The 13,402-nt window shown below is 30.1% G+C and overlaps 1 protein-coding gene across 1 annotated transcript; it reads right to left on the reverse strand.

The window, feature by feature from the left end:
• Positions 1 to 645: 645 nt before the first annotated feature.
• Positions 646 to 8,461, reverse strand: LOC145315217 (transmembrane protein 53-B-like). The gene is made up of 13 exons (XM_080155252.1): positions 8,407 to 8,461; positions 7,735 to 7,788; positions 7,436 to 7,498; positions 6,830 to 6,869; positions 6,112 to 6,156; positions 5,801 to 5,852; positions 5,121 to 5,182; positions 4,053 to 4,117; positions 3,599 to 3,659; positions 3,305 to 3,368; positions 2,927 to 3,041; positions 2,511 to 2,629; positions 646 to 1,011 (listed from the first exon to the last, which is right to left on the reverse strand). The coding sequence occupies exons 1-13, from the start codon at positions 8,455 to 8,457 to the stop codon at positions 912 to 914; spliced, it is 891 nt and encodes a 296-aa protein (XP_080011378.1). The 5' UTR covers positions 8,458 to 8,461; the 3' UTR covers positions 646 to 911.
• Positions 8,462 to 13,402: the final 4,941 nt, after the last annotated feature.

Consider the following 13,402-nt stretch of genomic DNA (forward strand, 5'->3'; position numbering starts at 1 on the left):
ATAACTGTATTTCCCTACCCCAATGACCTTTTTGCCAACTCTCTATTGGGTCTTTGAAAATCATCCAATTGTGTCAGGTATATTAACACAGCCAAGGAGCAGAAAACAATTTGGTAACAGACGAAAAAGGTCATTGGGAAAGGGGGGAGATAGTTATCTGTATATACATCTATACTATTGATCTATTATTTGTGCATACTTACGCAAAATAGAAAGTGACTACATATAAAGAGTATCTATTCATCATTTATGTATAAATCATGACTTGGCGGTTTGGTTTGTGGATTTTTAACAATCCGGAGACCAAGCCGCAATGCAGCCGCATCATAACCTAGATTTTTAGAGAAATTTTCTTATTTTTAAAACCTGTTTATTATATTTCAGAAAAAAGGTTCTATAATTAAAGGATTGGTTGTCTGATGGATGTCTATTAACATAATATCCTTTATTTGGGGTAAGATTATTGCCCTTGGATTCTCTGATGTCTTGTAATAGGAGGACAACCCCTAAAGGTAATTTAAAAAACAAATAAGGAATTTTTTAAGAAATATTTATTTTTACAATACTACAAAAACTTTTTAAAAGATTTTAGATCACAATTTTGATTATTTTTTTCAAATTTTAAAAATGTTTCAGAAAATATTTTTTTAATAAAAATATTTAGGAAAAGATAAATTTTAAAAAGAATTGTTCATACGTAACACAGCAAAAATAGTCTAACAACATTTCTTACATATGACGTTCTATCATTATTTAGTGGCTATGCCCCTAGAGGCCTCAATGTTCAATGTTAAACTTCTAAAAACCTAAATGTTTCATAAATAACTGAACATAAAATATGAACAATATGAGTGATATATTGTCATATTTACAGAGAAGCTTCCATGTTAAAAAAAAATTAAACGTATTATTTAGGTTTTAGCAAGAAATTGTTTGATAAAAGCATCCACAACATCAATATATTTTTCTGCTTCGTTTTTGTGATGATTCAAGCCTTCCGTGTTATCAAATCTAAAAATAATTAAAATTAAAATTTTTAACAACTAATTTTTATGTGATAAAATTATCCGATTGATCTGATTTTTGGAATACTGATTCATAGAACAACAAAGTGCAATGTTATAAGCTAAGCATCTTTATAATCAAGTCCTAAAAATGAAAGTGTGTAATTTAAAAATATCCGGTATTTATGCAATTTCTCAACAAATTCACGTTCAATTTGTTTCGATTTTTATACATTTATATTCTGATTATTCAGTTCTGACACTCTACAAGTGTTATGTTCGTTTGTCCGTTTCAGAGCTTCGCTTGTAAAAAAAGAACGTTGAATAAATAGAAAAGAAGTTGTATCAACTTTTTTTTTATAGCTAGCCGGTCCTTTTAGTAAGTAGTAGATGTAAAATTTTTCAAAGAATTCAGATATGCAATCGGTTTTTTTGTAGACCTCTTATTTTTTAAGTAATTTAAGTTTAAAAAAAAAAAAATTAAGTCGATTTTAAGGTACTAAAATGCAACAAAAAAAAGAAAGAAAATGGCCATTATGAACAAAAATAGTAAGATCTTTAATTTGACACCTTACTTTTTCAATTCTGTCAGGTAATTATTGAAAAAATCGATTATTTTAAACCCACGAGAATAAAAACTTTGAACTCAATTTTATCATTTCACAAGTAAAAAAATATGGGTTCATATATACCTTTAGAATCAGAAAAATATTACGAATCTATTGTAAGCAAAATTGAAAAAAAAAGTTTACAATATAGTATATAAACTACAATAAAAGGAATTATATGAAAATATCATATTATATTGTACAGGCAACGTCTTAACTCTTCAATTGAGTATAAAAATGGGAAGGGGGTATAGAGGGGGTAAAGAGGGGGTAAAAAAGGGAAGACGATAGTGTTGCCAGAACAAAAAATACAATTGGCCATTTTTTAATTTTTTAATTTTTTTACTTTTTTTCAATTTTGCTTACAATGGATTCGTAATATTTTCCTGATTCTAAAGGTATATATGAACCCATGTTTTTTATGTCTGTTTGAGAAAATATTTAGGTCTAAAGTTTTTATTAAACCGAGGTTAAAAAAATAGATTTTTTCAATAATTACTCAACAGAATTTTAAAAGTAAGGTGTCAAATTAAAGATCTTACTATTTTTGTTCTTACTGGCCATTTTCTTCTTTTATTTTGTTGCGTTTTAGTACCTTAAAACCGACTTAATTATTTTTTTAAAAAACTTAAATTACTTAAAAAATAAGAGGTCTACAAAAAAACCGATTGCATATCTGAATTCTATGAAAAATTTTACATCTACTACTTACTAAAAGAACCGACTAGCTATAAAAAAAAAAGTTGATACACCTTCTTTGGAAAAATTAAATAAACTATAAATAAAAATAAATTCACAAAACATGGTAAGCTAAATTACTTTAAGTTATGTTGAAGTGACTTACGGACAGACGTTTGGATATAGTATAGTAGCTGCGCTACAAAAAATAAAACATTACTTTGCTTGAAGAATACAGCCACCATTGTTAAGCCTGTTCTTGGCAATACTGGCAATATTTTTAGCTTCTGAAGGTCCAAATAGAAATAGGGCTGGCAATTCTACGTTCTCCTCTACATGCTAAAATAACATTTTAGTTAATTTATCTATATTTATCTTGTACTCAAAGATCTTAAATAAATAATGGTCAATATATCTTTTTTAAATCTATATTTCTTGAAGTCTGTCTCTGTATGTCTGTCTATCTGACTGACTTACTGACTGTCTGTCTGTCTGACTGTCTGTCTGTCTGACTGTCTGTCTGTCTGTCTGTCTGTCTATCTGTCTGTTTGTCTGTCTGATTGTTAGCCTGTTTATCTGTCTGTCCTTCTGTCTGACTATTGTCTGTCTGTCTATCAATCTATCTATTTATATTACCAGCCAGGTATAGTTGGGTAAAGGAATACAGAACATCTTATGTAGGCTGGTTCCAAAGATTGTAAAACACCAGGATAACACCAGCTCTATTATCAGGAACACAATACTCAGAAATCTAAAATAAAGAAAATTATACTTATTAAAATAATACATATTTTAGATGACATTTTAGATGACAGAATAAAAAAACAAAAACATTTTAAAATCATAAGATTCCAACCAGTCGGGGCCAATAAAACTGGTGTTTTTTTTTTATTTTTTAATATTCAAGGAAAGCTGTCTATGTTATGTTATACATAATTTTTTAGTATCGTTGAGAACTGGTTCTAATCCAGCAAATATCAATCGGTTTCAAAGCCATACTAGAAAAATACTTACTTTGACCAGATGTTTCGATTTTGATTTCCAATTAACTTCATTACTTTGGAATAGTTTGGCAAATCTGAAAGAAAAATATGTTTACCCTAACAGAAAAGTAATTTGATGTCTATGCGTCTTTGTGTGTGTATGTCTGTGTTTATGTTGCGAAATGTTAGGAAATATGGTTCTTCATTACAATATAGGCATAGCCTCTTATGGATTCTGGGAAAGTTTATAAATACTTTGGCCGAGGGTATTACCTCCATACGAAGATATTTAATCCCCCCCTCCCAAAAAAAAAAAAAAAATTACCAGGTCCACTGTCGAATATGACACCTTTCATGTTCGCACCCAAACCTTCTGATTCTAAAACCTGAAATAAAAAATTACAGTGATGATTCGAAACACTTCGAAAATTGGAAGTCGATCTATAACTAAATTTCAGTAGGCTGCGTTTCAGTCCTATTATATAGACTATATTATATTTTACGTGCCTTTAATTGTGGTTTTTGAAATAATGATTTATGAACGATTAGGCACTAAGTTGAAAGTGAAGCATTTCTATACTTAAAACTTAAAATGTAAATTGTTTCTTGTTTCAGTGTTTAATATATTAAAGTAAGATATGTAGAGGACTTATGAGCTATATGTAGCTATGGACACCCCTTGAAGACCTTGTACCGACTCTTCATTGGGTCTTTAAGACCAGCTGATAGTTTCAAAAATGTAAACACAGCTAGGTGCCTGCATTTATTTTTAATATTACCTTAGTAAGTTGAATATAAAGAGAAACTCCTGAATCTCCAAAACAATGCAACAGAATACAACTTTCTACAATAATGTCTGAATCAGCTACAGTGAAAAAGTAGGAAGTTTCCTTTAAAGAGCCTAGTCGAGCGCAGAACTGAACCCTATTTCTTATTTGAAATGAATTGTAAATAATGGGGAATGTGGTTTTTCGTGAGAAGTCGAGAAGTGGTTTTTCCTATGTTTTTGCTTTAATTTGGGTCATTTTAGATCATATAATTAGAAGCATAAGGAAAAAGGATAAGAGGATGAATACTCACCCCCTTTTCATGGTAAAATACTACTTCCCCATCCCTAATTTTTTAAAGAAAATTTAGCAGACGAAAATCTAAAGCCGCCCAGGGCTTTTTGTATGTCAATCATAAATAATAATGTGAATAAAAAGAAAAGCGATATTTAGCAAACAGCCGTGGGCGGTCAGAATCAGCTGAATGTTTATTATGAAAAAAATTTCCCCCTTTTTAGAAATGGAAGGATTCATCTTTCATGCAAAATTTTAAATTAAAATAAATTCTGTGTAATTTTTAATTAAAACATTAAAACAACAATATCTAATCATATGATTGAGGAAAAAGTAAAAAAAATATTATTTTAGATGTTGTTATTTTAGTATTTTTTATATTTAATAACAAAATTTTCTTTTTATTTTTAATTTATATATTATATTCAAATTATTAAAACTTTACATATTAATTTTGTTATCCTCCCATGTGAAAATTGGTGGAATAGCAATAAAATTTAGCGCGGCAACAGCGCTGATTAGGCCTCTAGGCCCACTGCCTATTTTCGTCTTCTAGTTGCTTCGATTCCTCTCTTTTATTTTTTTCTCTATGATTAGAAGACTGCCTTTTTAGTGATTTTCGGCCTCTTATAAAAGGGACATTTTAATATGCTAATTAAATTTATTGGTGGACAGGCCTCTGATTTTTTTTCTAGATTCCTGTAACCAAAAGCCATATTAGGAATTTAATTAAGACCGGTCAGTCAGTCTTTATTGACTTTTTTTTTCTTCTAAAATAACAAGTACCTGTCATACACATATCTGAGATTAGTGTAGCCAACCTTTCTGCCACAACATATAGACTTCCACTAAAATTTAATTATAATATATTTTTACAAAATAGTAATAATGATTTTTTCTTGATGTTTTGTCTAAAAGATAATAAAACAATGGACATCAAATAGGTCACTGGAAGAAAAATGAGACTTCTTACATTTTCTTTTTAAAACTAAAATGGAATGTGGAGTGTCGAATTAACTGGCCCCTCCTCCTTCACTTAAGTGCCCCTAATGGCCTCTAAGGACGTAGCAAGCCAGTTAACCAAAATACGCAAAGATTTAGAGAACACATATGTACATGAGCAAGCATGTTAAAAATATTATTGGAGGATTGATATCAATATATATGTAAAAGGATAGAACTGTTATGTAGTTATTATATCAACATAAGTCGTTAATATATGTCATTTTCATCAAATAGTAACATATCAATAAGATGGGTGCTGCCACTTCTACAACTAGCAAAAGTACAGTCACTGTGTTTTTGACAAAAATTGGGTGTATTTTTTTTATATTTGTCAATATTTATTTCTCCACTGTCAAAACTACAACTTTACCCATCTTACCCAATAAGGTGTCATACAGGACCACCATCATAATCCAGTAAAATTTCATGTATTAAAAACACAGGATTGGGGCTATTTTTACCTGTTTGGATTATCTTGTATTTTGCGCGTGTTATAATGCACTGTGACACATCCTAGAAAATATAAAAACTGTGAGCTTAATCCCTAAAGGATATCTTATCCGATCCATTTTCGATGAATCAAATCCAGTTGGGAGCTATACTAAAATTATGTATAGGTAATTGTCTGCGATCTGATTTACTGATCTGTTCAGCAGTTTTCAAAACCCCACAGATCCTTGGTACAAACAGATAGACGGGACACACATTCATCCTAATAATTTTACAAAAGGATAGGTCAAAAATTAAATTGTATTTTAAAAATCTCTAAAACCTTCAGATTCATAGAATTTTGATATATTTGACACTCCATCCTCGTCTAAAATAAAAAAAAATATAATAATATTTATGGCTGATCTTTACTGTGCAGAAATTATATGACTATCTGTCCTTTTGTTAAATCTACTTATTACTATATTATCTCTTAATTTTCTCTACTTGTCATAGTACAAAACAATATAAGAACTATTTTTTAGCACAGCTCATAGTCAAAACTATGGGCCAACCTCTAAAACATTACATGGGCTATATAGAATAGAATCTAAGGTTTCCTTTTGTCCTTCTTTTCTTTGATTATTTCTGGAACACAGTAATAGTGTCTGACTGATTATGACGTAACAAAAAAAATTAGCCAATGAGAGGCCGTTATGACCATGGTAAAATTAATAGTGGCCTCTCATTGGCTAATTTTTTTGTTACGTCATAATCAGTCAGACACTATTACTGTGTTCTTATTTCTGTAATGCTAACTTCTTCTAGTCTAGCCAAGAAAATTTTCCAGGATTTGGCCTAATATTTGTACAGAGACAATGAGTATTTAAACAACCAGTATAATTAATAGAATAATTATGCGTTGAACCAATATAAAATTTAGGTAAGGCCATATTAAGAAAATATAAAGTTATATATGTTTTAAATTGTCTGTACGAATGTCTAATTTGTTGACCTTCGTTTTAACATATGTTGCTTATTTATTACCATACAATTTGTACCTATGGTTCCAATTAGAAATACAACAGGTGAAGATTCATCCTAAAATATACAATAAATTTCAGTTAAATTTGTTTTATGGGATTTTATCCAAATTATGAGGGAGGATAAAATATGATTAAAGTATATAAAAACTTAGGACATGATCAGTAAATACAATTTTAAATGTACAATACATACATATACTTTGTAAAAAAATAAATTGTTTTCTTTAATTTAACTAATAGTTGATTGGCCCCTAGCATCTAGGGAAGGGGTTGTAAAGTCAGGACAATAGCCTAAAACCGAACTAAGAAATTAATGTAGCATCCTTTAAATGTAGAACTAATTTGTTTAATCATTTTTTTATAACTTCTGACAAACAAATCTTACTACTTTATATTTTGGGATATCCCAGTGGTTGTGCTCCTAGCATCTAGGGGTTCTGTATTCAATAGCCCAAATATTCCAGGACTAATGTCAGGCTACCTTAAATTGGAGAACTCAGTCGTTTCAGTATTAATTGAAATCTTTAGTTTCAGACAAACCAACCTTACTACTTCATATTATAGGATAAGCGAATTTCTAAATAAAATCTAATTGCAAATAAGCAAAAGATTTGAATTTACCTCCTTGCCAAAGGTAGCTTTCTTTCCAGGGGTGGGGAATCGTAACCTGAACTCAAGCTCGTCCTTGAAAAATTACATATAATTATAAAAATACAGTATACAAATATTCTTCAATTTTTACAATTAAAACCCCAAATCTAAAGGACGTCAAGGGTGGAGGGTCCCTTATCTATTTGGAAATACATAAGATTCTTCCCCCATTTACTCACCCCCCACCCAAAAAAAATCCTTCGACGTCCTTAAGTGTTTCTAATAGTTCCTTCAAATTCTTAAACTTTAACTAAAATAATTTTAAAAACCTGTTCCATTATGTCTTCTAGAGTCTCGATTCTTTCCATATTGTGCGTCACCTTCTACAAAATTAGAGAAATTTTAAAAAATTGTGTAGTTTCCATCAAAATGTCTACCGTGCAGAAATCCCCCCCCCCCCCCAAGCCCCCCCTCCATATGATATAAATTAGAAGAGTAGAGAGAGTTTTTCCTATGCCTATTTGCGGTTTCCAATATATCCGCCAAATATAACCTAACTTTACCTTACCTGAAGTAAAAACAAGGACACCAAAAACTACCCCTCTTCATTATTTTCAATTTATGCCAAAGTAAAGAGGGATGAGGGTTACGTGCTCGACTAGACACTTGAATTGAAACCACAATTTCAATTAGCTTTAAACTGCTGTACATTTTACTGCTCTATCAAAATTAAACTTGTGTAGGTGATTTACCACTTTAAAAAATTTTTTTTTAAGTTTGTAAGTTTCCATTACGATTTTTTTTATGAATAAAACAAGAATATTTGGGAAATTTTTCTCTGAAGGGTTGAAGGGTCTCAATACCTATAGTTATGAACCTTCTCTGGACATTTAAAAAACTAAAGAACCACATCGGTCTAGCTGTTGGCCAGATCCTTCCCTACACACAGACAGACAGACATCCTTTTACTTTTATATCAATATAATACATATTTTAAAAACCTGATGATGGTTTTGTTTCTGTCTGTGAATTCCACTTTTAGGCCTGGTCATTTTGGATTCTTAAAAATTTAATAATAGTTATTTCTTTTATCGTATTATTAACCGCTTTCTGCGGATATAGAATGTACAATTATAAGATTAAAACTAGATTTTTTAGCCCCGAGTTGCCGAAGGCACGGGCTAAAAAAACTGGTTTTAATCTTATGATTGTACATTTCTATATTCGTAGAAAGCTGGATATAATACTATGATAGACATAGTTTTTTTCGTACGGATGAGAACCGGTTCCTATCCACCGGATTCGAATGAATACGAGAGAAAAAAACGGCATCTCGGGGCTAAAAAAAACTGATTTTAATCTTATAATTGTACATTCTATATACGCGGAAAGCTGTTTATAATACGATGCTAGAAATAACTTTTCCAGTATTGCTTCGAAACCGATCAATATTCAGTAGATTAGAAACATGTCTAAGTCATACTGAAAAAAAAACATGTATAGCATAGAATTACAAACAACTTTCCACGAATATTAAAATAAAAATCATTAGAGTAATACAAGTTTTGTTACCCCTTATAACTTACAAAACTGGTTTTAATCACAAAATTTTTCATTTTAATAGCTACAGAAAGCTGTCTATAATATGATGCGATAAATAAATATTACAAATTTGATCTAAAATTTATATTCTCCTGGTACATTTATAGCTTTTTATCTATAAGACACATTTTAGTCAGATAATATTTAGGATTTGTTTTGACTGGCTCAATTTATTCTGTATCCATTTTACATTATATTTTTAATTAGTTTTAACTTTATATTGGTATCATAACTCATATAATTTAAATGTACACTTTTTATATAAATAATTTAGTCAAATAAAGAATCAAATAATAACAAATAAAAGAAATGAAAGTTACATAAACTTATTGTCGGTTTGATCTCATCAAAGCCTTCGACATTATTTAATTTATTCGTTTGTAAAGGTAAATGGATGGCACATTTTATTAATTATTAATTAATATACTATTTTGTGATGATGATTCCTTAAACAGTTAGGTACAATAAAGAAAGCGATGCAATTGAAAAACTTTGTTAAAAAAAGTCCGTCTAGAAAATGTTGATTTTTAAGATATTTTTTACATAAAATTTTTACATGATATAGATTTTCTAATATCAAGACTTTTTAAATGGTTACTCCTAGGATGATTAGACTAAAATTAATGAGTAAAGCATCTTATAATCTTTTATGAATAATAAGATTATCGTTTCATTATAAGGAAAGTTTCAAAAACATTTTTATTAAACCACAAAATCCTTGACTACTGCAACAGAGAGTTATAACATTTGTTGCACTGACTCTCATATTTCTAAAGTTGTATAATAATATAGAATTACAGTTGATTTTCAGCACAAATGAGGCTTTCATTGTGTTGTAATAGAATTGTTTTAGTTAAATTGGAATCCTTCTGTTGTATTGCATTCATATTGGTTGAAGTAAAGCGGTATAACCAGGGAATCAAAAATACCAAGAGCTTTAAAGTAAAAGGAGAAAATCTTAAATAACTTCCATAATATTTATTAACCATTAACCAATATATATATAATAACAACCATAATTATCGGCTACACCCCTAGTATCTGTAGGGGGGGGGGGGGGGGTAGGCCAAAACCACCTTTAGACTTCTATTTAAAAATAAATCCAAGAACCTTCTAAATTTTTAAAATAAAAGTGAATTTATAGATATTTATCTTTTGTTTTTGAATAATTTGTAAATTTCTTTGAAGTTTTCTTTTTGTATTATAGCTAAGATCTGTTTTCTAATAAATATATTCTTTCCTAAATAGGTAAAATGTTCTCCTGTACATATCAATTTAACCAAATAAGAGTGATTTCATCGGTATGACTTTCTACTATTTTTTGTCTTGCATTTGAAAATATTTTACTTTACCTGCCTTAATGAATACCTTCCGAAAGAAAGCTACCTTATATTCTTATATAAAAGTAACAGGATGTATCTTTGTCTGTCGGTATGTTTACCTGGGAAGGTTTATATTTAACTTTTTAAATAAAATCAAAACTGGAGGGTCGTAACTCCCCCCTTTATCCAAATGCCCCTAGAGGCCTCTAAGACGTAGCTGATAATATCCCTTTATAAAAGTGGCAGGATGTGTGTCTGTCTTAGTGTATAATGTTAAGGATATCACTAAACGCTGAATTGATATGGTTCTCCTTTACAATGAAGCTTCTCATATGTCCAGGGAAAGTTTAAAACTATTCTGGGGGAGGGTACTAGGGCACTCCCAAGAGAAATCGACCCAAAATATTTGTTTTACTTTTTTCTTTTTAAAACTAAAGGAAAAAGTTAAGATTTGACTTATCCCCTCCCCCTTCGAATAAAGTTGTAATGTCTTTTCATAATTGTCCATGTAATCTCGCACATCACTATACCGATTTAGTCCTCCGTTGCATTGCAAAGAACTTGACATAGTAGAGATAGTTTTAAGATAATAATTTTATGCCAAATCCCCCCCCCCCCCCCTTAAATAAAGAGCCCCAAGATGCTAGAGCGTATGTTAGTATAATATGCTAAAGTGATCTGCGACTGTGGTTCAACACGTAGCGAAAGCTCGTCGTAGGGGAGGTGATAGGTTCCAATCTCAGCCTAACACTGCGTCATAACTAAAGATGTTCAAATGGTTCCTACTACTAATATGTAAAGTGTGTGACATTAATAGTTAGAGTAGGGGGAATGCCTTGGCCCAAAACAGACGCAATTCATTACCATGCACAGTTAGGACTTCTTAGACAAAGGTCGTGAAATCAAAGGGTTGGTTGTCTGATAGGTGTTTTTTAACCTAATACCTCGGGTGTTTGGACAGGGAAGGAGACATTTGGCTCTTCTTGGCTATCCTAGGTTGTTTTAACTTGTTGGACCATGGCGTTTGAATGGCATGGACAGCATCTCCGCCCATGTATGTATGTTTACTAAGGTCTCGTATATGGTTGGATCATTTGTTCCACCATCAAAGTTTTACATAGTTCCAGAGAAAGTTGTATCATTTTTGTTCAGTACTACATTCCCCGAAGAGATTCCCCGTCCACAAATCCCCCACCCCCTTCCCCTTATCTATTTATTTTAATATCAATTAAAAATTGAGAGGGGATTATCGCCTAGCCAATGGCCATCTTTTACAAAAAGAATCAAAGAATAGGCTAAGTTATTACTAATGATTATGTTAGGATAGCCATAAAGTTTAATCATCCTATAGATTTGAAATTTGTTGCAACCAACACTTATATTGAATTTCAAAAGATCCCAAAACGATATAAAACAAAATTGCTAATTTAGTTATTAGCTTCAAATATAATTGCACAGTAGAACCAGGACCTATCTGTGCACACAAATCTTGTGGATTTCATATAGTGTTTACTTAGTCATTGAAGTAGCTACAACGGCCATATTCAATCCCCACCTGGTTAACATGGATTTATATGACCAGAGTAGAAATGACAGCACAATTATTTAATTCAATCAATATGAAATATCAACAAAACATTACCTAACATTTCTAATTTATATTTAAATCTGAGTAAACCTAAAAAATCATATTCATTTAAGCAATAGATAATATAAAAAACAATCAAAGATAAAGAGGTTTTGTGACTAAGGTTGTGAAACTAGTTCACATAATTATTTTAATGGGTATAGAGACATCTAGCATCAAAACTTTAAACTATATATATAAAGAAAAGTCAACATATTTTTTTACTTCAAATAAAGATTTGTTTTACATATTTTAATAATTTTCTTTCTATAAAAGATATTTTAGTTTTCTAAAATTAATTAAACTAATTTAGATTCTATTTATTATTAAATACTTAAACTAAACTAATTTTTAAAGATATTTTTCGTATTTTTAATAGATATACTACATCTCTCTACTGTAATTATATATTCATGACACAAATTGCTAAAATTCAATTGATCTTGGGAAGGTTTTCTGCTTTTTTTTGTGAGGGAAGGGAATTCATCAACAACTCCGGCCGCCTCTCAAATGAAAAGATAATACAAAATAGTTTGTTTTCTTATGGATTAAGAATATATTATTTCTTATCTTGAATATTCCTATCTCAACGACGACATTTGATGCGCAGAGAATGCCGCAATTTCACAATTTTCAACTCACACACTTTTGTATCTTGTCGAAACTAGTCTGTCAGTGTATGTCGTACACTTTTCTGAATCGTAACTGCCAACTGATTGACATACAAGACCAAATTATTTTTCCGTGATAATTATATTTTAAAAGCTTATAAAAAAGTTTAATGATAATTAAAATAAATAAAACAGATAAGAAAAATTGACAAGTTTAATTTTGTTATTGTTTTCATATTGATAATAAAATATAATTCTTTTTTTTAGGAATCTTTATGATTTGAACATCTATTATTTTACTTCTTTTGCTATTTTTAAAAGTGGTAAAAATTTATATTATGATTATTTTTCAGTTAGATTTGGATTATCATTGTTAACTACAAACATTATATAAATCGTTTTCAAGGAGTTTGGCAACCTATTTTTGTCGAAAAGCTGTCAGTCAGCTGATTTCGACGTGCAATCGTCGTTACAAGATAATTTGGCGGCTTTTTGCAGGCTTGTTAGATGCCTGCAATAATTTCAGCCTAATTAATTACACATTATCGACCACATATATTGAAATTAGTGTTGAAAGCTTGTATTAATGCTATCCTAAAAAAGTAATTTTCAGAGTTGCTAATTTATTCCAAGCACAATTTTAAGGCAATTTTATGGAATTTGGGCATTTCGATTATAAAGTACTAAGTTAAAAGATATCATGGGTTGATAGATTACTTCCTTGTTTGTGTGTTTAGAACTTTTAAGTGTCATTTCAATTGATTTCATGTAACTATAATACCTACTACCAAAGGTTTAAAAAAATTTTTTTTGTCTAAAATATATTCTGTATTTT

The sequence above is a fragment of the Acartia tonsa genome, chromosome 3 (assembly GCF_053477335.1).
Source record: "Acartia tonsa isolate MP-2025a chromosome 3, ASM5347733v1, whole genome shotgun sequence".
Taxonomy (NCBI): Eukaryota; Metazoa; Arthropoda; class Copepoda; order Calanoida; family Acartiidae; genus Acartia; species Acartia tonsa.

What these genes read in the sequence shown, in the direction of transcription:
- LOC145315217 (XM_080155252.1), bottom strand. Translation starts at nt 8,457, where the DNA reads ATGACCAGGCCTAAAAGTGGAATTCACAGACAGAAACAAAACCATCAT. An exon ending in AGAAACAAAACCATCATCAG is followed by an intron (nt 7,789 to 8,406) that starts GTTTTTAAAATA and finishes CTAATTTTGTAG; the next exon opens with AAGGTGACGCACAATATGGA. An exon ending in CTCAGATATGTGTATGACAG is followed by an intron (nt 4,118 to 5,120) that starts GTACTTGTTATT and finishes ACATTATTGTAG; the next exon opens with AAAGTTGTATTCTGTTGCAT.